General features: G+C 44.7%; 1 protein-coding gene across 1 annotated transcript in view; it reads left to right on the top strand.

The window, feature by feature from the left end:
* The window catches only part of CREG2 (cellular repressor of E1A stimulated genes 2), a 46035-nt gene extending 32618 nt beyond the window's left edge, over window positions 1–13417 (top strand). Inside the window, exons 4-5 of the mRNA XM_065891593.1 lie at window positions 10275–10388; window positions 13270–13417. Of these exons, the coding sequence (XP_065747665.1) occupies window positions 10275–10388; window positions 13270–13417 (262 nt within the window). The remainder of the gene's footprint in view (window positions 1–10274; window positions 10389–13269) is intronic.
* Window positions 13418–24479: the final 11062 nt, after the last annotated feature.

Consider the following 24479-nt stretch of genomic DNA (forward strand, 5'->3'; position numbering starts at 1 on the left):
GTGGAACGTTTTACAAGTATTACATGTGTTATGATAGAAATATATATAGGGTACACGTTTATATGGGTGGTGGAGCAGAAGTTACTTGGAATGAGCTAAGTTTTAATACGTTTATTAGGTAACCAGTGATAGGTGAGTGTGTGTGTACACACAGGAACATGCATATGTGTGTTCATGCGCGTGGAGGGGTCATCATTCTAGGAAGATAGAACGGTGTGAGAAAGGCTGGGAGGTTTGAATCTTGGTGTAAAAGTAATTATTTATGTCCGGAGAGCTGCAAAGGATAAGGCCAGGAAAAAAGGCAAATACCTGACCATTAGGAACATTTTGTACTGTATTTTCAGATTTTGGTTGTGCTTGTATAAGTAGAGGGGTATTAAAAGTACATGAAATTAGAAGGTGACAAGTTTTTATTTTAGAAAGATTACTCTAGCAATAATGTAAAGGAAACCATGCCGTCAATGTATGAATAATAAATTAATAATAACCAAAAAAATGATTCTGTTGGAGGAAAAATTAAAAGGTTAAAAATAAGTTCCAGGCTGGGGTGTGCAAGCATTCCCCCTAGCAGAGGCCACACAGAGCAGTAGGACAATGTAATGAACACAGCCAGGGACCAGGGCAGGCAGAGGGCAGTTCCTAGACAGCTTCTGCCACTTTCTAGAGGGTCCTCAAGCTGGTAAGTCATCCTCTGGGTTCTCCAGGTGACCACCTGAGCAGACCAGGCTTTTCTGGTCCTGCCCTTGAGACAGAAGTCCTTTTGGGTCACTAGCTGCCCATCTGGCAGAGTGCGGGTGGCAGGCTCCGAGGGCAAGTGGAAAGGAGAGCAATGCCCAAAAGAACGTCCTCTAACCTGAAAGAGAAATGGAAACAGGGCAGCCCAAGGCCCTTAGCCCCGAGTGGAGCCCTTCCCGCAGCACACAGATAAAATAACCAAATTCTCACCAACTGCGGAAGGCAGAAAGCCCGCCCGGACATTTCCAAGGAACCCGGAGAGGTGCTGATGACGCAGGTGGGGACCATCACCGCCCCCCACCCCCGTTCTCCCTGCCCCCTCCTCAGCCACATCTGGATGTCTTATCACCACACCTGGTGGCTTCTCTCCTTTGCCATGCAGGGACACTGGGTATAACAGACTTTTACTAGGGTCTGGGGGAATAGTGGGAGGGGTGACTAGGGTTGTCGGGTGAAATACAGGATTCCCAGTCAAATGTGAATTTCAGATAAACAAATACACTTTTAGTATAAGCATGTCCCAGATATTGTCTGGGACATCTTATACTGAAAAGAAAAATTGTTGTTTATCTAAAATTCAAAGGTAACTGGGTATCCGTATTGATACCTCCTACGTCTGGCAACTCCAGGTACATGCCCCCACATCGCGGGGCATCCCTGCACCATCACTGGCCACCCCTCATCACAAGGATGGAGGACACCCCTGCCACATGGCTGGGTATCCCCTCCAAATTCCAGGCCTCCTCCCACTGCCTTTCTTTTCTTCTCTGAGTCTCAGCGACCTCCCCAAACAAACACAGCAAGACAAAACCTTCTGTGTCTTCTGCCCGGACCGGAATTCAAAACACAGTAACCTCGGGGAGGCATCTCACACACTCAGCTCCCTTTATCTCCCTGCAAACACTGGCCTGGGTGCCCTGAGGAGGGGGGCCTGGCCTTGTCCTTATAATCAAGACCCACTAGTACGCTTTCCTAAACAAAAGAGCAGCCCGTCCTGAGATGAATTTGCTTCCCTCCATTACCATCCCCACCTCAACCCCAGACACACAGAGATGCACAAATTCAGAATCAGCTGCTGTCATTGTTTCCTGAATAGTGATTTTTGTCTTGCCCCATTAGAAGTCAAGGAATGGAGTTCAGCTAGAAGCAGAGGCCAGGAATAGCAGATGGTGTCTCAGACTAGGGGGACTGTGCCCATGCTAAACAGGAAACCAGAAGAATGCAGACGGACTCAGGAGGTTCAAGGAGACGGAGCGGGACTTCCTTTGTGCTGGGGCTTCTCACATCCCCAGGCTGGGGATGGGCCCCTAAAGGCCCTGGGCTAGTCCAGGGAGAGCAAGGCCACACCAGGTTTCCAGACTTTGCACCAGCAAGAGCTCTTTCATTACCTTACTCTATAACCCATGTAATATGAAACACTTTTGTCTGAAGAACAGATAACACTTAAAAATAATTTATTTCACCATCTTTTAAATTTTTTAATAAATTTACTTATGTATTTATTTATTTTTGGCTGTGCTGGGTCTTCGTTGCTGTGCACGGGCTTTCTCTAGTTGCGGCGAGCAGGGGCTACTCTTCGTTGCGGTGCACGGGCTTCTCATTGCAGTGGCTTCTCTTGTGGAGCACAGGCTCTAGGCACGCAGGCTCAGTAGTTATGGCGCGCGGGCTCAGTAGTTGTGGTTCGCGAGCTCTAGAGTGCAGGCTCAGCAGTTGTAGCTCGCGGGTTCTAGAGTGCAAGCTCAGTAGGTGTGGTGCACGGGCTTAGTTGCTCCACGGCATGTGGGATCTTCCCGGACCAGGGCTCAAACCCGTGTCCCCTGCATTGGCAGGCGGACTCTCAACCACTGTGCCACCAGGGAAGTCCCTCACCATCTTTATTACTCAAAGATACACATATGCAAATCAGAGCTTCTGATCAGCATGTTATAATTATTTTTCCCTTGCTGTTTCCAAAGTGGTTCAATTCCAACCAAAAACAGAGAAACTGAATATTTTTACATGGGTCAAAGACTGTGAAGACTCTAAGGTTTTACCCTATTTGCAAGCAAGCTCACCTGGTTCATTCTAAGTAACGAGTCAGCCTGCCGTGGTTCACAGATGGGGGCAGAAGACACAAGCCTCCTGGGTCAGAGGCAAAGGACTTTGTTACCCCAGCAATGGCAGCAGCCAGCGCATTAGCAGTTTATAGTGGGATTTCCCCCGGGCCCTAGTTCCCCCGGGGGGATGTGAAGAGGGCCAGGGGTCATCTGCACGCACGGTGGGGTGCATTACAGGAGAGGAACCCTGAGCCTAGAGAACCAGAATCTGTACAGTGGAGGCAAGCCTGCCGCCCCCAGAGGGAGCCCATTCTGCACCCCTCTGGACAGGCCACCACCCCGTGGGGAGATGCTCTGTCTTCCAAAGCTGTTGGCTCTGTAAACATCTTTGTGAAAAGATAGTTCAGAGCCAAGGGAGCTAGTCCTATGCTTACAAGACGTTCAGAAACACGAGAGACCATGGAAAACTGCTTCCTAATACATGGTAGATACAGTCTTATCTCAAGGAAATATATAAATGTGCAAATATTTTAAAAATACAGGCCAGGGACTTCCCTGGTGGTGCAGTGGTTAAGAATCCGCCTGCCAATGCGGGGGACACGGGTTCGAGCCCTGGTCTGGGAAGATCCCACATGCCGCAGAGCAACTAAGCCCACGAGCCACAACTACTGAAGCCCACGCACCTAGAGCCCGTGCTCCGCAACAAAAGAAGCCACCACAATGAGAAGCCCGCTCACTGCAACGAAGAGTAGCCCCCGCTCGCCGCAACTAGAGAAAGTTTACACGCAGAAACGAAGACCCAATGCAGCCACAAATAAATAAGTAAGTAAGTAATTTAAAAAAATACAGGCCAGGACTTCCCTGGCAGTCCAGCGGTTAAGACTCCAGGCTTCCAATGCAGTGGGTGCAGGTTCGATCCTGGTCAGGGAACTAAGATCCCACCTGTGGCTTGGCAAAAAAATAAAACAAAAAAAAACAGGCCGTCTTTGCTCCTCATGGATTGTTACTAATACCATCCAACGTCAGCTGGACGTGCCTCAAGCATATGATCCAGTCCAAGAACAGAGACAGAGTTCCTGAAACTTGAAGCCCTTCTATAGCGAGGAACCTCTCAGTTGCAAGAAGTAGAAAAGTAAGCTCAGATGCGCTTGGAGAATTAAGGAAGCTGATTAGTTGACGTATTTGAAAAGTCCAGAGGTAGGCTTTTCTTAGGAGCTCTGCAAGGTCAGCCCAAATGAGATTTTCCCATCCCTCCTCACTGCCTTCTCCAGTGTCTGCTGCATTTTGAGGGCCGCACCCTCCCACCCCTGCCCGTCCCCGACCTGTGATCCCCTGTGGCTGCCAGCCACTTCCGGGTACACGTGCTCCGTTTATGTCCAGCAACAGCGAGCATCTCTCCAGTTAGACTCCAAAGGAGAGGGAGGGGTTGCCGTTGCAGAAGTCCCCAGCAAGTAGCTCCTCGAGCTTTAATGAGCAGACTTGCTCTTGTGCCCATCCCTGAGTCTGTCACTATGGCCAGAGGATGGAATTGGCTGGTTGGCTTGGGCAATCCCAGCTCTCAGGATCTAGGGATGGAATAGGGTTCCCTGAAGCCGTGTGAGGGAGAAGTGGATGCCTAAACAATATTCCACGTGCATTGCCAAGAGGAGGGGGAATGTTTTTTGTTTTTTACTTTAAGTATAGTTGATTTACAGTATTATGTTAGTTTCAGGTGTACAGCAGTGATTCAGCTATACATATATATGTATATATCTATATTCTTTTTTTTTCAATTCTTTTTCATTATAGCTTATTACAAGATATTGGGGAATGTCTTCTACAGCAGCTGTTCATCAAAGCACGCTCTCATAAATCAAAAGCCGTGGATCAGGGTGCTGGGGTACACAGCATCCTCCTACCTGGCTGCTGTGCACTGGCTGGCCATTTGGGAGCAGCAGGTGCAGTGACCTCAGGTGTGTTGCACTCACATGGCTCAGGATAGGATTGGAGTCCGACTCCCCTCCGATGGTGTATTAGGTTTTTTGTTTGTTTTTTGTTTTGGGGGGGGTTTTAACTTATTTATTTGTATTTATTTTTGGCTGTGTCGTGTCTTCGTTGCTGCATACAGGCTTTCTCTAGTTGCGGCGAGCGGGGGCTACTCTTCGTTGCAGTGCACAGGCTGCGCATCGCGGTGGCTTCTCTTGCTGCGGAGCACGGGCTCCAGCATGCGGGCTTCAGTAGTTGCAGCACGCAGGCTCAGTAGTTATGGCGCACGGGCCTATTTGCTCCGTGGCATGTGGGATCTTCCCGGACCACGGCTCGAACCCTCATCCCCTGCATTGGCAGGTGGATTCTTAACCACTGTGCCGCCAGGGAAGCCCCGGTGTATTAGTTTTCTAATGCTGCTGTACCAAACCACCACAACTTAGTGGCCCAGAACAACACAAATGTATTATGTCATAGTTTCGGAGGGCAGAAGTCCAAACAGGTCTTTCTGGGCTAAAACCAAGGTGTCCTTTGTGGAGGCTCTAGGGGAAAATCCATTCTCTTGCCTTTTCTTTCTTCTAGAGGCTGCCTGCACTCCTGGGCTCTAGCCCCTCCCCTATTCAAAGCCAGCTATGGCCAGGAGAGTCTTTTTCCCATCATATCACCCCAACACTCTCTTTTGCCTCCCTCTTCCACTTTTAAGGACCTTTATGATCGCATTGAGCCCAGGTGCATAATCCAGGCCAGCTGATTGGCAACCTTAATTCCCCTTGGCCGTGAAAGGTAACACAGTCACAAGTTCCAGAGGTTAGTACGTGGACATCTTTGAGGGGCTGTTATCCTCAAAAAGGATAAAGCTTTCTGTTTACCTATTTAAATACATCATCTTCTTTCTAGTCTTTGTAATCTCCACCGCTGGAGAAGCAAAATGCTCCCTCCTTAAATATAATGTGTTCTTCTATCATGACTTACTTATGAATCCTAATTTCATTGCTTTCATGATGGAGCAATTTTGTGAAAAAAATTGGCTTTAATAGCAAACAAATTGGGTACAACTGATGACAGTCTCATCTGGTTATCTGTATGTTTAGTTCCCGTTTACTATTTTTATCTATTTTCTCCAATCCATCTCAGGTTTTTTACAAAATCCAGTGTTGATTCAGTGTTTACAGTTGTGTAGAGTGCCTCCCGTCATTCTTTCATCTTTGAAAAATCCACAATTCAGCAACTACATTTTTGCAGTGTCCAAACCTCAGCAGACTGTAACACTCTCAAATGGTACACGGTGTTCTGACATGGAGCATCTCGCCTGAATATGTGGGCGTGTCCACTCTTTCTCTTACTATGACTCAACGGAGTGTATAATAAAGAAAAACTTGTAGGCAGGTGAAAACAAGTCCCTTAAGTATAAGCAAAGCATATGTTTTGCTTAACAAATGTACCTTTCTTGAACGTTATAATGGACGGGAATGAGTTCTGATGAGCCATGCCTCCTGGAAGCAGCCGTTTTGTGACACACACCATCTGTGAAAAGAGCATATGTGCAGAGTCCGCTTGGTCAACTGTGTGGGAGTCCCAAGACCACCCTCAGGCTCAGTGATTCGCTGGAAGGACTCACAGGACTCAAGAGCTCATGGTCTGTCCCAGTGAGAGGATACAGATCAAAGTCATCAAGGGCAAAATGCACATGGGGCGCAGTCCAGGAAAATCCAGCCCCAAGCTTCTAGGAGACCCTTCCCACTGGAATCATACGGGGACACACTTAGTTCTCCCAGAAATGATGTGTGACAACAGGTGCGAGGTATTGCCAACCAGAGAAGCTCACCTGAGCCTTGGTATCCAGGGTTTTCACTGGAATCCAGTCACATGGCACTTATAGCATCTGCATGATTGATCTTAGGTACGCAGACTCAGGGCCCAAGAGGTTAAGCTGACCCAGCATGGCGCAGGGTCTCAAGCACAGAAACACTCTGGTGAAGCAGGCTATTTCAAGGGCTCAGTGGTATCTTCTGGGAGCCAGCCAAGGGCCAGTCCTCCTGAAGACAGGATTTCTTTGGAATGTGCAGGGTTTGGACAGCCCCGGTCTGCTGCATTGCCCCTTGACTGCCCACCAGGAGATAGTGTTATGTGACCATTCCTTTTTTGTCTTTTTTCAGCTTTATTGGGGTATAATTGGCAAATAAAATTAAAAGATATTTAAAGCACACACCATGATAATTTGATATACGTATACATGATGAAAAGATTCCCACCATCTAGTTAATTGACGCATCCATCTCCTTGCCCTTTGCCTTTTGTGTGAGAACATTTAAGTTCTCTCCTCTTCGAAAATTTCAACCATACAATACAGCGTTATTAACAGAAGTCACCATGTTACGCAGTAGATTCTCAGACTTTTTCATCTTATAGCTGCAAGTTTGTACCTTTTTACCAAACTCTCCCTATCTGCCCCCCAGCCCCTGCTGGAAACCACTTTTCTGCATTACATATGTAATATTCAAAGAATATAGAAGTATATAAAATAAAAAGGGGCTTCTCCCCCTATACCTCGAGCCCCTCAAATCCCCTTCTTGAAATAACCAAAGTTATATCTTGGAATATATCCTTCCAAGAACCTTTTCTAAGCATATATAAACATTTTATATATATATATATATATATATATATACACAGACACATATACATACACACACACATAGTTTTAGGATTTCTTTTTTTAATGGGGTCCTACTGCATGTATTATTCTTCAGCTAACTTCTTACTTATATCTTTCTCATGGCCATCTATAGCGCTCTCTCATTCTTTTTTTTGTGTGTGTGTGGTACACGGGCCTCTCACTGCTGTGGCCTCTCCCATTGCGGAGCACAGGCTCCAGACGCGCAGGCCCAGCGGCCATGGCTCACAGGACCAGCCGCCCCGCGGCATGTGGGATCTTCCCGGACCGGGGCATGAACCCGTGTCCCCTGCATCGGCAGGCAGACTCTCAACCACTGCGCCACCAGGGAAGCCCTCTCATTCTTTTTAAAGGTTGTATTTCATACTGTTGATAAAATAATTTATGTTCTCCCACTGCTGAGCATTTTGGTTACTTCCCATTTTTTGTTTTCTTTTTTTTTTAATTTTTATTTATTTAATTTATTTATTTTTGGCTGCGTTGGGTCTTCGTTGCAGCGCACGGGCTTTCCCTAGTTGCGGCGAGCAGAGGCTGCTTTTCATTGCGGTGCGCGGGCTTCTCATTGCGGTGGCTTCTCTTGTTGTGGAGCACGGGCTCTAGGCATACGGGCTTCAGTAGTTGTGGCACGTGGGCTCAGTAGTTGCGACTTGTGGACTGTAGAACACAGGCTCAGTAGTTGTGGTGCACAGGCTTAGTTGCTCCGCGGCATGTGGGATCTTCCTGGACCAGGGCTCGAACCCGTGTCCCCTGCATTGGCAGGCAGATTCTTAACCGCTGCGCCACCAGGGAAGCCTGGTTACTTCCCATTTTTGCCATCACAAATGATGCTGTAACAGATATCTCTGCACACACTAGTTTTTTGTCATGTGATACTTTTTTTTTACCCCTAAGGTGAACTTTTTTCTTCCCCCTAAGCTGAGCTTTTGAGAAAGCATTCACCAAAAATTAAAATGTTATTAAACATGATATCTAAGAGTCCACAATCAGATAATAAGAGAGAGAATCCATAAACATTGAGGACGCATAGGATCCAGGAGGTGAAGGAGATGGTCAGTCTGGGATACACGCAGATACAAGTGCTAGGCTGCCAGGCGGCTGCCTTCCTGCTTGGGGCCAGAGGACCTGGGCTCCGACAGGCGCTGCCCGCTCCACGGCCCGGGACAAGTCACTTAGCCTACCTGAATCGCATTCCCCTCATCTCTAAAACAAGGTCAGTAATCACACCTACCTCCTGGGGTCGTCATGAAGATGAAACAGAATGAGGCGATGTACAGACACACACAAAACGAGGCGATGTACAGACACATCTTGGTGCCCCATCCTGGAAGCACCTTCCCAAGCACATATGGAGAGATTGTGAAATGCGTAAGGCATCAGCTGTCACCTGGGGGAGATTTCTCTCCTGGCTTAAGATGAAGCCACGATCCCGAACATGAAGATTCAGATTCTCCCATTTATGCTTCTTCCAGAAATAGGCAGCCTCGCGTGATGAGAGGTGGGTGGGAGCTCTACGTTGCCCTCCCACACTTTCGGTGCCGGGTGACTCTTACAAGGAAAGCAAGTGTTTATAGAAGAATCCTGCCACCATGGAAACGCTTGTCACACAATGTTATTTCTAACATCCCTTACGTTCAGTAAGGGACCTCTGTGTCTGACGGCGGTGATGCCTGAAAGCCTTTACCTTGGCCACTGCTGGATCCAGGTAGATGCACCACGTTGCTCCAGGGGTGCCATTCATAGCGTCTCGAGGGAGTGACACTCCCTAGAGTCACGTAGAGCAGCAACCTGACTCTGCGTAGTGGCTCCCTATGGGGGTGTTGCAGAGCCTTGCCCTGGCCTGTGCACTCTCGACTAGGGTACTTCCGGGGTTGTCTGCCACCCGCGAGGATGCACACTGACATCCAGCCTCCACAGACACACCTGCCACACTGCCTGTACCGAAGTGTCTTAATTTTTTCTTAGTTTATTGAAGTCTAGTTGATTTACAATATTGTGTTAATTTCTGCTGTACAGCAAAGTGACTCATTTATACATATATATATATTCTTGTTCATATTCTTTTCCATTATGGTTTACAGGATACTGAATACTGTTCCCTGTGCTCTACAGTAGGACCTGTTGTTTATCCGTCCTATATATACTAGTTTGCCTCTGCTAATCCCACACTCCCAATCCATCCTCCCCCACCCGCCCTCCCCCTTGGCAACCACAAGTCTGTTCTCTATGTCTGTGAGTCTGTTTCTGTTTCGTAGATAGGTTCACTTGTGTCATATTTTAGATTCCTCATATAAGGGATATCACATGGTATTTGTCTTTCTCTTTCTGACTTACTTCACTTAGTATGATAATCTCTAGATCCATCCATTCTGCTGCAAATGGCATTATTTCATTCTTTTTTGTGGCTGAGTAATATTCCATTGTATGTATGTACCACATCTTCTTTATCCATTCATCTGTCGATGGACATTTAGGTTGTTGCCATGTCCTGGCTATTGTGAATAGTGCTGCTATGAACATAGGGGTTCATGTCTCTTTATGAATTAGAGTTTTGTCTGGATATATGCCCAGGAGTGGGATTGTACGATCATATATGCTAAAGTATTTTCAAGTAATTCCAGAAAATGTAAAAACCTGATCAATATAACCAGCAGTGTGATCACTATTTTCTTTTTTTGTCATGGTGCGCAACTTGTGGGATCTCAGTTCCCCGACCAGGGATCAAACCTGGGCCCTCGGCAGTGAAAGCGCGGAGTCCTAACCACTGGCTCTCCAGGGAACTCCCTCTATTTTTAATAAAATCCTTAGTATGTCCAGCTGTCATTCTATCATCATTTTAATATCTGGAAAATGTCCTTCAAATGCAGAAAAAATATCGTCGACCCAGAAGATCCCCGCTGTGCCCGGTTAACGCTCACTGGCCAGATGGTCGCAGTGTCTCCAGAAGAAGTGGAATTTGCCAAGCAAGCCATGTTTTCAAGGTTGGTATCTGCTTTAAGATTGGTTTGCCCAGAAACATACAGTGTAAGAAGCAGAGGTCGGGGCTGTGCCATCTGATGCCTCTGAGGTGATGACAGTAATGGTCTGAGCTGTCCTTTGGTGGCAACACGGCCATCTGACGCTGAAAGTCTTGGTCGCCTGAGGTGGCAGCAGAGGCCACGCATGTGACCTTGCAGTGGGCTGTCCGTGCCTTTGGAGAGCGCCCCATGCTGAGGGTTGCAGGCACTGTTCCCTGCATACTTCCAGCCTTTCACAACAGCCCTGCCTTGAAATGGAGAAAAAGGGGGCTTTGTAGTCCAGTCAATACAGCAGACATTTGCAAACGTCCACTCTAAGCAGAGCTCGGCGCCAGAAGTGACAGCAGTGTTCCTTCATGTGGGCCCCCCACCCCTTTTACAGCCGAACCACTTAGGATGCAGCTTTCGAACTGCCCCCCACCACCTGCTTCCCGAATTGGATGCTCTGGAGGTTACACTCAATCAAAAATTTAAAACGACATCCCAGGAAATCGGCATGCATGCTGCTAGGGTCAAAATGAGTGACAGAGGAGCCCCGGGAAGCGGGGGAGGAGATCAGCGTTTGCAAAAAGTGAGAAGGGTGGTCCTGCAGGGGTGCTGGAGTCTGTCTCCATGGGTGAGGAGAGGGTCTGTGCAGGGGGAGGCCTGAGGTGGAAGGTCAGAGCTGGAGTGAGGAGGGGCGGGTATCCACATGGGCTGTGGGCAACAAAAGCCGGCAGATTGGTGCTTGTCTAAGTTAGTGGGAGAGTAACATGAAAGCAGGTGGTAAATTAGACAAGCCATCCGCATCCCTATGGAGATGGGATGATTGTACATACAGGGGAATCATGAAATAAGTAAACACACAGCAAGTCCCCTACATACGAACGAGTTCCCTTCCGAGAGTGCGATCCTAAGTCCAATTTGTTTGTTAAGTCCGACACGGTTAGCCCAGGTACCCAACTAATACAATTGGCTCTACAGAACTGTACTGTAATAGGTTTATAATACTTTTCACACAAATAATACATAAAAAACAGACACACAAAAAAATAAAACATGTTTAATCTCACAGTACAGCAGCTGGCATCCAGGGGCTGGCATCGAGGGAACAGGCAAGAAGAGTTACTGACGGGAGGAGGAAGAGGAGGTGGGAGATGGTAGAGCTGAAGGATCTCCAACAACAGGAGACGGGGGGGCCAGCTGCCATTTCACTCACGCCCGACGCTGATGGCACAGGTTCTGGTTCCCTGCTGGATTCAATTGTTCACGTCTTTGAAAGTTCACAACTTGAAGGTTCGTATGTAGGGGACTTAGTGTAGTAATAAGCGAACACAGAGAGAGGAAGCCTGTTTTCTCACCGCCATGGAAGAGAGTTAGCAACACGCATAGGAGGACACTAGATCAGCCTGGAATTGGATCCACCCACACGGACTTGTGGTTTTCAATATACAGACAGACAGATAAATGGAGATGCGTGTGTCTGTGTGCTTGTGCGCTCTATTTTCCACCTCAGCTGTCACTCTTTAGTTCTCATTTCTCCTCTTCCACGTTATGATGGGCAGTGAGATGAAGTCAAAGCCGCAGGAGACATTTGCGTTCATTAAGTTCGTTTCCTATTTTCCACATTACCGCAGGTAACAGTGTTACCAGAATTTCCACTAGTGGATAATGTGGGTCCCTTTACCACGCGCATCCAACCACCTTGTCTTTACCTTCTTTAAACACTCATGGTCAGTCTCCTACGGTCCTTCCAGCATCCTACTGCCTGGACCCCAAGCCAGGGCCTCACGGACTAGAATTTGCTGTACCTACGTTCCCCTTGCAGGGGCCAAAATTTGTTCCGGTTATAAATACAAAACTAGTTGGCTTAAAATAACAACAATCATGTTATCATCTCAGCTGCATGAGTGTTTGGGCCTCAGATCAGCAACTTACTTTCAAATGGTTTAGGAAAAAAAAAAAATAGTTCTTTATACCGTACTTTCAACCTCTCTGTCAATTTGCAATGATTCCAAAAAAAAAAAAATTTTTTTTTTTAAAAAGGCATCAACCTATCACTGCACTGGCATTGTTGCAAATGTTTTTCCCAGTTTACACTTGGTCTTTGAATTTTGTTTATAACATTTTTAGATGTAAATAAAACTTCTATTTTTATGAAGTTTTAAAAAAGTGAGCGCCAGACCCTGCCCTCAAGGAGGATGCATGTTTTTAGGCCTACGCCTGAGGGAGAAGGCAAGTCAGAAACAGAGGGCGGAATGTGAGGGCTGTTCCCTGTCTACGCTGGCTGGTTCTCAGCTTGATGCAACAGTTGTAGGCCTCTACAGGAATGGAAATCTTCCCGTGAACAGATTTGTTTCCCGGACTTAAAATTCAGCATTTCGCATAGAGATGCTTAGAGCCTTTCGTGATGCTTCCTGGTAACAATGGCCCCCGTCCCCTGGGCACGTCCTCTATGCAGGTGCTTTATGTGTCTCATCATTTGCTGCCCACACAGCCCTGTGATCTGACCACCATCCCTCTCGCCCCACGTGACTGGGAAGGAGACCGGGCAGGCTTAAGAGAGCAGACGGCCCATGAGGCATCCCAGCAGCTGACCTGGAGTTCGAACAAAGTTGCCTGGCTCAAGACTTGAGCTGTCTGCCCCTCTGTGGTGACAACAGTTTCCTGCCCTCCTAAGGCTGCCCCAGACCTTGACCCTGGCTCCCTGGCTTCTGCCTCTAGCTGGTTTGAGCAGGTCTCAGCCTAAACACAGCCTGGCGTCTGGAGGGCCCTATGACCTGACCAAGGATACATCTGGCACTGTGCTCTGGAGAGCCCACCCTCTGACGAGAACAGCTTTAATGTGACGTCTTTATTTCTGCAGACACCCAGTTATGAGGAAGTGGCCTCGTCAGTATGAATGGTTCTTTATGAAGATGAAGATAGAACATATCTGGCTTCAGAAATGGTATGGAGGAGTAGCTGACATTTCCAGGGAGGAATATTTCAAAGCAGTTCCAAGAAAGGCCTGATGGAGTGAGAAGAAGGTCCTTGATGTTTGCGTAAAATGAAAACCTTTTGAGCGGTGCTGCCAGACAGTAATTGACTGCTGTCTCTTTGAGAAAGGGTTCATTGCAGCCCTGTCAATCTCTCAGCAGAGTGAGAGTGGGTCACCAGGGACCCCTGTGCTAGCTGGAGATTGGAGTGGCCATTTGCAAAGGGCCAGATCACACAGGGACTTCACATGGAGAGTCTGTTTACATGTGTTCAGTCCAGACTCACCTATGTGGGATCACTGTTGGTTGTCAAAGTGACATGTTGAGACAGTTGCTGTTCCATTCTTTAAGATAAAAAAAAAAATACAAACCCTATGCCTGTATGTACAATGTGATTGCTTTGTATCGTGAGAGTATGTTTGTTGCTTGTTGTACCCAAAGCAGTGTCCTGGTTCTAAGCTCATTGCAACCACAGAAGAGCTAAATACGCATCACATAGCTGCCGTCTTGTGTTTAGGGTGAGGGTGCAGGACTCTTTGTCTGTGGGTTACCATCCTGCTACAGAATGGCAAATGCATTATTGAGCCCCGTTTGCTAGAATGTACTGGTCACTCATGAAGCTTTTTTCCCACTGCAACATGACAAACCATGTGAGAACCCCCCGAGTTTGGTGCACAGCCCTATTCTAGGTAATCGGGCCATGGTGGTACATTAAGGGAGGGGCAGCTCCGGCAACAGGCTCCCCAGATCCCCTCTGCTAGTGCTGGGATAGAGGGTCCCCTTCTCTTAGGCATGGGGAGTGGTACTCAGTCTGTGGTATAGAGAGAGGAGGGGGACAGGGAGAGGCTGGAAAGGAAGCAAAGGCAACGTATAAGAAAAGGAAGGAAAGAAGTAAGTAACTGGAGGCACGCTCCCTACGCAGCCATGGGCCAGGCCCTTGACGGAGTCATCTCACTGAAGCCTTACAGCCAATGAGATGGATCAGCATTGCCACTTACAGACAAGAACACTGAGGCTCAGAGAGGCTAAGTCAACATCCCAGGGTCTGATTCCACCACTCACTGCACACAATGGAGAGAGCGGTACCTAGACAATTTCCAATTCTAAGAACAAGACAAAAGAGTTACTGGTAGTCATTGAATCAGTAAAATCAGTAAAGCGATGACTAACCTGCCTGTAGATTGGCCACTGTTTTCTACCAAAAAAGAAAACAAGTCTCTGAAATTGGATTCTTATTACAGATTTTAAATTTTCTACAAATTGTATGCAGGAGCACCTGCGTTGTACCTGTGTATATACCTAAGGCCTACAAGGACCTATGTGTATACTTCCAAGACCTCTTACGTTGAAATTTATAAAGGATCTAGCGCTACCCAGTTTTCTGCCTTTTTATATGGCTCTAAACCCTCTTTGGTCAGTTAGGTATATTGTATAAATATAAAACTACAATACACAAAATATAGGAAATATACATTTAAAAAATAAATAATAGTGTTATTAACGGTTACACTTCTGTTTAAAAAATTAAGACACGAAGAGAGTTTGAGTTGTCCAAATATTTTTAAGTGCCTGTTGCTAAAAGCATAGTAAGATGCACAGAATTCTTTATTTATCAAAAGTCAAATCGCAATAGTGTTCCTTAACAATAGCAATTTCTAATATCTAAGAATAAGGTGACTTTGAGGGTATTTTATATTTGCAGAGTTTAAAATTGTTGCTACCCCCGTTTAGAGGTGAGAGGGGAAACTGGAAGAAGAGACCACATACTCCGTAAGTCAACCTCAAATTGTAATTCTCTGAACGTCTCTGTGTCCAAGTCCCGTCTGAAAGATAATTTTCCTAACGCTAGTTTTGCTTTTACAATCAGGTTTCACTTAGCTTGTTAAAGCTCACTCAGCTGCCTCAAGGAGTTTTGCAGCTTAACCACTGATGACGGTTATCAGTTATTTATCCAAATTACAGGGAATGGAATCTGAACAGGTTGTATGAAAAGAAGAGTGTTGAAAAGGCATCTGCTTGAAAGGGAACCCTCTTGCACTGTTGGTGGGAATGTAAATTGATACAGCCACTATGGAGAACAGTATGGAGGTTCCTTAAAAAACTAAAAATAGAATCACCATATGACCCAGCAATCCCACTACTGGGCATATACCCAGAGAAAACCATAGTTCAAAAAGACACGTGCACCCCAATGTTCAGTGCAGCACTATTTACAATAGCCAGGTCATGGAAGAAACCTAAATGCCCATCGACAGACGAATGGATAAAGAAGATGTGGTACATATATACAATGGAATATTACTCAGCCATAAAAAGAAACGAAATTGGGTCATTTGTAGAGACGTAGATGGATCTAGAGACTGTCATACAGAGTGAAGCAAGTCAGAAAGAGAAAAACAAATGTCATATATTAGCGCATATGTGTGGAACCTAGAAAAATGATATAGATGAACCGGTTTGCAGGGCAGAAATGAGACACAGATGTAGAGAACAAACGTATGGACACCGAGGGAGGAAAGTGGGTGTGTGTGTGTGATGAATTGGGAGATTGGGCTTGACATATATACACTAATATGTATAAAATAGATAACTAATTTAAAAGAATCTAATTTAAAATAGATATCTATAAAATAGATAACTAATAAGAACCTGCTGTATAAAAAATAAATAAAATTCAAACAAAAAAAAGCAAAAAAAAAAAAAGAAAAGGCATCTGTTTGAGAATAATGGACCCCATTCAGGCCAGTAAGTTTTAGCAAATCTCTAGAAATTTACATTGATTAAAATTTTAAAGGCTGTATTGGAAGTTCTGGACATGGCAATAAGGCAATAAAAAGAAATAAAATGCATATGATTGAAAAGTAATAAAAGTATCCCTATTTACAGATGATGTAACTGTCTACATAGAAAATTCCAAAAAATCTATTTTTTAAAAAAAAAAGTAAAACAACTGATTTCAGCAAGGTCTTAGGATATAAGATCACACAAAATTTAATCACATTTCTGTATATTAACAATAAACAAAGTGGAAACCAAAATTTTAAACACAATACCATTTACAATCACTCCAAAAGGAAAAAAAAAATACTTAGGTGTAAGTTTAACAAGAATGTGTATAGGATCTATATGCTGAAAATTAAAAGATGCCAACGAAAGAAATCAAAGACCTAAATAAATGAGGAGGCATACCATGTTCATGGATTAGAGGACACAAAATAGTAAAAATGTCAATTCTCCCCAGATTCATCTGTATGTTTAATGCAGTTTCTATCAAAATCCCAGCAAGGTTTTTGTAGACATATTCAAGCTTATTCTAAAAGTTCTAAGGCACAGGCCTTGGAATAGCTAAAACTATCTTGTAAAAGAAGAATAAGTAGAAGAAACCACTCTACTCAGTATAAAGACTTATGTAGCTACACTAATCAAGACAGTGTGGTATTGGTGGAGGCATAGACACAAAAGATCAGTGGAACAGAACAGAGAATCTAGAAATAGACCCATACAAATATGCTCAATTGATTTTTTTTTTTAAGTACAAAAGTAGTTCACTGGAGGGAGGATAGTCTTTTCAATAAACGTGCTGAGCAATCAGTTATCCATGGGCAAATAAAAAGAACCTCAAGCTAAATCCCATACCTTATATAAAAATTAACTCAAAATAGATCATAACGCTAAACATAAAATGTAAAACCATAACACATTTTTAAAAAATAGAAAATCTTTGGGACCTAGGGCTAAACCAAGCAAAGACTTCTTAGACTTGACGCGAAAAACCTAAAGTCCATAAAAGGAAAGTTTGGTAAATTGGACTTCATCAAAATTTTAAACTCTTATTCCGCAAAAGACCATGTTAAGAGGATGAAAAGACAGGCTACGCTGGGAGGAAATACCTGCCAACAGCATATCCAACAAAGGACTACCATCTAGAATAGATGGAGAACTCTTACAACTCAACAGTTTTTTTAAAAATCCAATTAGACAATGGAGACCATGAACAAATGTTTCTCTGAAGAGGATATGGCAGATTAGCATGTGAAAAGATACTCAACATCATCAGTCATTAGGGAACTGCAAATTAAAACCCCAATAGATGCCACGAGGCACCTACCAAAATTGCTGAAACAGTAACAACACCAAATGTTGGCAAGAATGCAGAGCAATGGGATCAGCCCATAGCTGGTGGGAAAGTAAAATGGAACTCTGGAGAACCAACTGACAGTTTCTTATCAAACTAAACAAGCAACTGGCATAAGACCCAGCAGTTGCACTCCTGGGCATCCATCCCAGGGAGATGAAAACGTATGTTCACACAAAAACTTGCACATAAATGTTCATAGCAGCTTTATTCGTAATATTCCAGATCTGTAAACAACCAGATGTCCTTTATTTTTTTTAATTAATTTTTATTGGAGTATAGTTGCTTTACAGTGTTGTAGATGTCCTTTAACGGGTGACTGGTGAAACAAATTGTGATACATCCCTGCCATGGAATAGAACTCAGCAATAAAAATAATTTCCAATACAAGCAACAACTTGGATGAGTCCTCAGAGAATTATGCTGCGTGAAAAAACCCATCCCCAAAGGTTATGCCCTGTATAATTCCATTTATATAACATTTTGAAATGCAAAATTCTAGAAATGGAGAACAGATTAAGGGTCACCAGGGAGGAGGGTGGAGAAGGAGAGAGGTGGGTGTGTCTGTAAAAGGGATCCTTTATTGTGATGGAAATGTTCCCTAGCTTGTCTGTATCAATGTCAAAATCCTGGTAAAGATATTGTATCATTTTGCAAGATGTTACCATTGGGGGAAAATGGGTAAAAGGCACACAGAATCTCCATATTACTTCTTACAACCGCATGTGAATCTACAATTATCAGGAATTCTCTCAGAATCTATTATACAATTATCTCAGAGTAAAAAGTTTAACACAAACAAAATTTAAGGCTTAGCTTAAATAAGACATTTATGCCCTCTCGTTGGTCCCTAATGAAATGAAGAACTGAGCTACGTACCAAAACCTAGCAGAATGGACATTGGTTTTCTTTAACCATTGATATATGCGTTTTTGGAAGAGAGAAAAAATTTATTTGAAAGTTTTCAAAATGTATTCAATTTAATACTGAATACAAATTAACAAAAATTCAACAAACCTGTATAGATTTTATGTGGGACACTTAGAAGAGGAGGCTATCTTTCAGTTTCTGGAATAAATATGTTAAGCTACGGGTGTATATAGGTATCCAAGTCTGTGCAGTGATTCTCCACCGATGTTCATAGCAGAGAACAGTATTTCCAGTAATCCTCCTCTAAATATTCTGGGAAAGAATTCTTCTTTTGTATCTATGAATAAGCCATATCCTAACCTCCACATTTTTATTTCCCATGATTGTACACATCCATAGTGTTGACACAGAGAGTGTAATTCTGATGTGACTTGTTTCAATATGCCTTGTATATACTGACTCGTTATAAAAAAGTGGCTTTGGGTTGAAATGTATTTCTACAGTTTTTCCAGAAAGTCTGTATTTCATATTTAATAATTTAACCATCAAATGCTGTTCTGAAAATAAACCTTCTCTAGGATGATTTATTGATGCTTATTTGATTGCTTATAACAAGTCAATTGTTATAAAATTTGAATTGTAATGAAGCTATGGTTTGTGCTATGTAATGCATGCGGAGTGTAAAATCTATTTTCGAAACTAGATATGTCTATCTAACCAAAGACTATTTCACTCCTGCTATGATTTCCATGCTTGATTAAATAAATTTATAATATTTCTACACAGTCCTTTCATGTAATATTACAAATGGACATTATTAGATTTCTAAGAAAATAAATGCTATTACAATAAATCAGCAGTTACATTTCCAATAGAAAGAAAAGAACTAGCTGGGTGACTTGTTGATATGATTTTTTAAGGCTCTGAGTACAATGCACTTAATTTGCAGACTGGAAGATGCTGAGGTAACCACACTTTGGTGTTGCTACTCTTGGAAGTATTTGCCATTTTTAGCATAGTTGTTATTCTTCGAATTCAGGTCTACAAAAAAGCTCCTTTTGCTAATAAGAAAACATGCCACGGGGTCACACTTAAGACTGTGGCAGAAGATGACGCATGCACACGAGAGTGATCAATACTGCAGCTTCTGTAGACGCCCCCGACCAACACTCCAGCTTCTCAGAGATGGTCTTATCTTAGAGACAAGGCAGAGAGAGACCAAGCAGCCCAAATGACCCAGGACTGAGGGTCCCCGGGACACAGGACTTTCAGTAGTAAAGTCAGAAAATCCAGGGCCAATCGAGATGGATTGGTCACCCTACCTTCACTGCACCTCACGCCCCAGGTCCTGAGCGGGTCACCTCCAGATCCGGCCCACCTTGGAAACTGTGCATTTGAATATTCTGGCACCTCCAACCTCACCTCCCTCCTTCCAGCCCTCTCTCCTGCTCCGGAGCCCTGAGCTGCTTCTCTGTCATCGTCTGACTCCCTTGTTCAAGCAGGTGAGTGACAACATGGTGGGATTACAGTGGAGAGCAAAGCCCAGCCCTCAGGAAGCTTATGTTTTGTAAATAATAAGTAAACAAGCAGATTTTGAAGCCAGGTGACCTAGTCATGTCTGTGGATTCTGCTCCATCACGTCAGCCAGTATCCTCAGAATCCCCACTGTTTTCTGTTGGAACCACAGGGCAAAGCCTGCCCTGGATAAATTCCACGATCATCTCTGCAGCTGAATTGTAACAGAGAAAAGCCACCACCACGAGAATTGGTCTCACCTTACATCAGGCATCCTCATCCTTAACTGGGCCCTCCAGCTGCCCGGGGACCCCAGCATGGTTCTCCGTCCAGCTCTCTCCCACTCTCGTAAGCAGCTGTTTCCAGGACTGTCTACAGTCTTCAGCCCCTGGAGCCCACCCCTCGATTCCCCTCACTCTCAGCTTTAAAAAAAACAAAAAAAACAAAAAAAAAAAACACTTCCTGGAGATCCTTGAAGCCTCCAAATGAGCACCCCGTCAACCACAGAATTTTCTGTTCCTCTGGTCGTCCTTCTCTCCTGACACTCCCTGCTGCTGGATGATTTTTCTGGCTGCCCCGATGCAGGCGTGAGCATCCCATTTATGGGAGGTAGAAGCCAGTGCCACGGAAGAGGGTCAGATAAGGGAGAGTTTAAGGTGTTTTTAAGAGTACCTGAGGGAATTCCCTGGTTGTCCAGTGGTTAGGACTTGGTGCTTCCATTGCCGAGGGCCTGGGTTCAATCCCTAGTCGGGGAACTAAAATCCTGCAAGCCACGCCAGGTGGCCAAAAAAGAAAAAGAGTAGCTGATATGCCGCATGGTAGGAACTAAGCTGGGGAAGGAAGTGAGGGAAGGGAGGGAGGGAGGGAGGAAAGGAGGGAGGGAAGAGATGGCAGGAGAAGCTGGACCATCAGGGGACCCAGTGTGGGTACTTGAGCCCACAATCTGGAAGGCGGGTCACTGGGAACAGAGAAGTGTGAACAGGTACGCTCCCAAGCAACAACATCGGTGATGGCGAAGGCCAGCCTGTGGTGGTGGGAGTGGAGGGCCGGGTGACCAGAAGATGGTGGCTGGGTGATGCCGTGGAGAGTGAAGGGTGAACAGGAGATGGGGATGCCAGCCGGGGTGGAGGGGCACCAGGGAGTGTCCTGCCATCCTGGTTGTCAACTCTCGCTGAAGTTCACCGAAAGTCCAAAGTTGTGAGTTTTCAAGGAGCAGAGCTGTTTGGGTTTTCCTTGCTTTACCGCAGGAGTAATGATTTTTAAAACGTGGCCTTTAAAACAGACTGGCATAGCAGGAGTCCACTGTTTCTCAGCTTTGTGAATTTTGGAAACTAGTGAATCCTTTGAATCTCAGTTTCCTCGTGTGTTAAATGGGGTCATTACAATACAGCGCCTGGCACAGCGAAAGGGTTAGAGATGGTGGCCTTATATGTCTCGTTATTTTCACGTGTATGTTGGTCATCTGCGCATGTGTCAGCCTCCTCAGCGAGGCTGTGAGCTGTGAGGGGCTGATCTCACACACCGCCCGTTTGTGGCTCATGGCAAGTGCTGGACAAATGGATAAAAATGATCTGTGGGCTTTAGCCCAGAGCCCCTACCTTTCACTGACACATTTCCTTTTCTCCTCCTCCGGCTGTGACTCTCCTCCCTGGCCTGCTCGCCCCTCACTGAGGTCTTCCATCCTCCTGACCACTTGCAGATAAGCCACTGACCCTCCCAGAGCTTCTGACCAACTCCCAGTCCTGGCGATTTGTCCCAACAGCTTCGGCAAAGAACCGTGGCGCCCCCTGGTGGCTGTATCTGGGACCTTCACCTTGTTCAGACCAAAATCCTGGCGAGAAAGAACCCAGAATGTAGAATCCAGGCCAGGATGAAACCTTGTCCCTGGAGCCACCAGCTACGTCAGCAAAGCATCCGTGGTGGACGCACAGATACGCACTCTGCTTTGAAAATACAATGTTTTCCTGCCCATGATGGCAGGACAGACGCAAATACTTCATGACATTTTGATAGTGATATTTTAACTAATTATTTTGTTATTTATTTATTTTTAGTTATTTCTAAATAATTATTTAATTACAGCAGTTACTGTAATTGAACTCGTCCTATAAGCTAGGTATTTTACATACTTTTTTAAAAATCTCATTTAGTTTTTACATCCGCCCTGCAAGGAAGAAAAGGCTTCAGTTTTCCACGTGGGAAGTCCACTCAGCGAACAGCTCTCGGACCAGCATTCCTGGGACCCAGGACCAGGTAGGAGGCCCAGTGGGTACTAAACCCAGGTCTGTCTGATTCCACCCTCCTCTCCCTCTTCTCAGTGCTTGGGGGTCTGGAGGAGAGCGCGGTCCGATCTGCGTAGTTTTTCTTCCCTGCCTTCCGTCCTTGGTCCCGGGTGAGTGGCCGTCCCTGGCGTGGCCTCAGGCTCAGGCAGGCGCAGCTGCCATCAGGTGCAAGGACTGTAAATTAGCGGAGAATTTACTAAGTGCCCTGTGTTGCTCTTCACAAGCTGTACCTTGTTTGGTCCTCGTGCCAACCCTGGGAGGCGGAGAATTCTCTCGAACTGCCGACTGAGAAAACCTGACCAGTGTCCCCCAGAGCGTAATTGGTGGTGTAAAAAAATTAATAAACAGACCCCTCAGCTGAATAGAGTCAGGTGACCAGAAGGGGGCGCTCCCACGCTGTGCCAGGAAACAACTCAACAGGTAGCAGATTCTTCTCTCCTGGCAACAGTTCAGCCAAAGGAAAGCCATGGGCTCTTTGTTTACCCTAACCCTCCCAGCTTCCTCTTCCCTCTTTTAAAGAGTTCTCCTTCCCTTGCCACGCGGGCAGCTGCACTTGGCTCCCCAGGGTTGCAGACCCCAAACTGCAATTCTCTGCTCAGCCCTAATAAACCCATTTTTTGGCTGGAGAAATAACTGACCTTTGTTTTACAGCCAGTGGCACCCATGGGAGCCCAGACTTCCAAGTCCGTGCTCTGAACCACCACCCAACAGGCTTACCCAGGCTTCTTTGTGTCTTTTTCAGTATCAAATTGTGATTCACATTTTTATTTTGATTCAATAATATAATACTTCCAAGAACAATAACTCAAGCGTGGACTCTCAGCCTCCAGCCAGGCAGTAGGAGCTTCTGCCATCCAGCCCCACACCTCACACACTTCCTCTTGGGTCTTTGGCTGCCCTTCCAGCCTCTTCATAGCTAAGTCCCTGCATTAAACCCCTCTTTACTTGAAGTATCCTAAGTGATTGAATGCTGACTGACATGCCTTTCAACATAAAAGAAATGTGCGTGGCATTGATCTCTTAGTTTCTCGTGGAAGAAAAAAGCCTTTGTTCTATGAAGACTGTATCTCACATTTCCCAAATCACCATATAATATTTTAATAAAACCATGCTCTGGATCTGTCTTATATGAATACCACATTTTATAGACAGTTTTGAAAGGATTGTGTAGTGGACCTAAAAAAAAGGTGTCTGGAAGTGTCTGGAAATAATAAAACAGGGATGTTTGTTTTTTAACGTAGCAGTTGTTTTTATTGTACTCATGGTGTACATGAGTACAACAAAAATGAAAATAAAAATTGTACTCACGGTGTACTTCTGCAAAGTAGATGTTTTTTTTAAATAAAGACTCAAATAATTCTCTCTCCAGATACTATATTGAAAAAGGAAAACTCTGCCCTGAATCTGGCTGGCACACTAGACACAGACAAAGCCAGCTGCAAGGTTAACTGGAAACAGTATTTCTCCCAATGTCATGCTACAGCTGTAAAAAACATCATAACAAACCCCTTTATGAGTAACTTCTGATTTTTTTTTCATTTCTATCACTTTATTGGAATATAACTGACATACAATCAGCTACAGGTATTTAAAGTACTTGTCCAATTTGACAAGCTTTGACAATGTATATACAGTGAAACCATCATTATAGCAATATAATGAACATGTCCATCACCTGCAAAGAGGTTTTCTCACGCCCCTTTGTAGTCCCTCCTTCCCACCCCCCATCCTAAGATAATGACTGATGTTCATTTTGTCTCTATAAAATAGTTTGCATTTTCTAGAATTTTATGGAAGTGGAATCACATAGTATGCATCATTCTTTACTGCTTCACTCAGCATAATTATTGTGAGATTCACTCACGCTGTTGCATGTAACAGGAGTTCTTTTTTTTTTTTTACTGCTGAGTAATATTATATGAATCTGTCATAGTTTTTTATCCATTTACCTGTTGATGGACACTGGGGTTGTTATTTGGGGGCTATTACCGATAAAGTAGCTATGAATATTTATCTCTTTCGTTTGACTTTTTTTTCTTTAATGTGGCAACTACGAAATGTAAGATGTGCTCACGTTGTATTTTTTTAATACACAAAAAGGTTAATATTTATTTACTGATTTGTTAGTGAGAAATCGTGTTCTAGCATCAGCAGCTGTCAGAAACTTGGACGTTTGAAATCTAATCAGTAATGTTACCCCAAAACTGGGTTCACCTCTTGGTAGGTGTTGAGTCAAAATCTACAACCAAGCCAAAGATGGGGAGAAGGAAGCATTTATTACTTGCGACAAGTAAGG

The sequence above is a fragment of the Phocoena phocoena genome, chromosome 14, assembly GCF_963924675.1.
Source record: "Phocoena phocoena chromosome 14, mPhoPho1.1, whole genome shotgun sequence".
NCBI classification, from domain to species: Eukaryota; Metazoa; Chordata; class Mammalia; order Artiodactyla; family Phocoenidae; genus Phocoena; species Phocoena phocoena.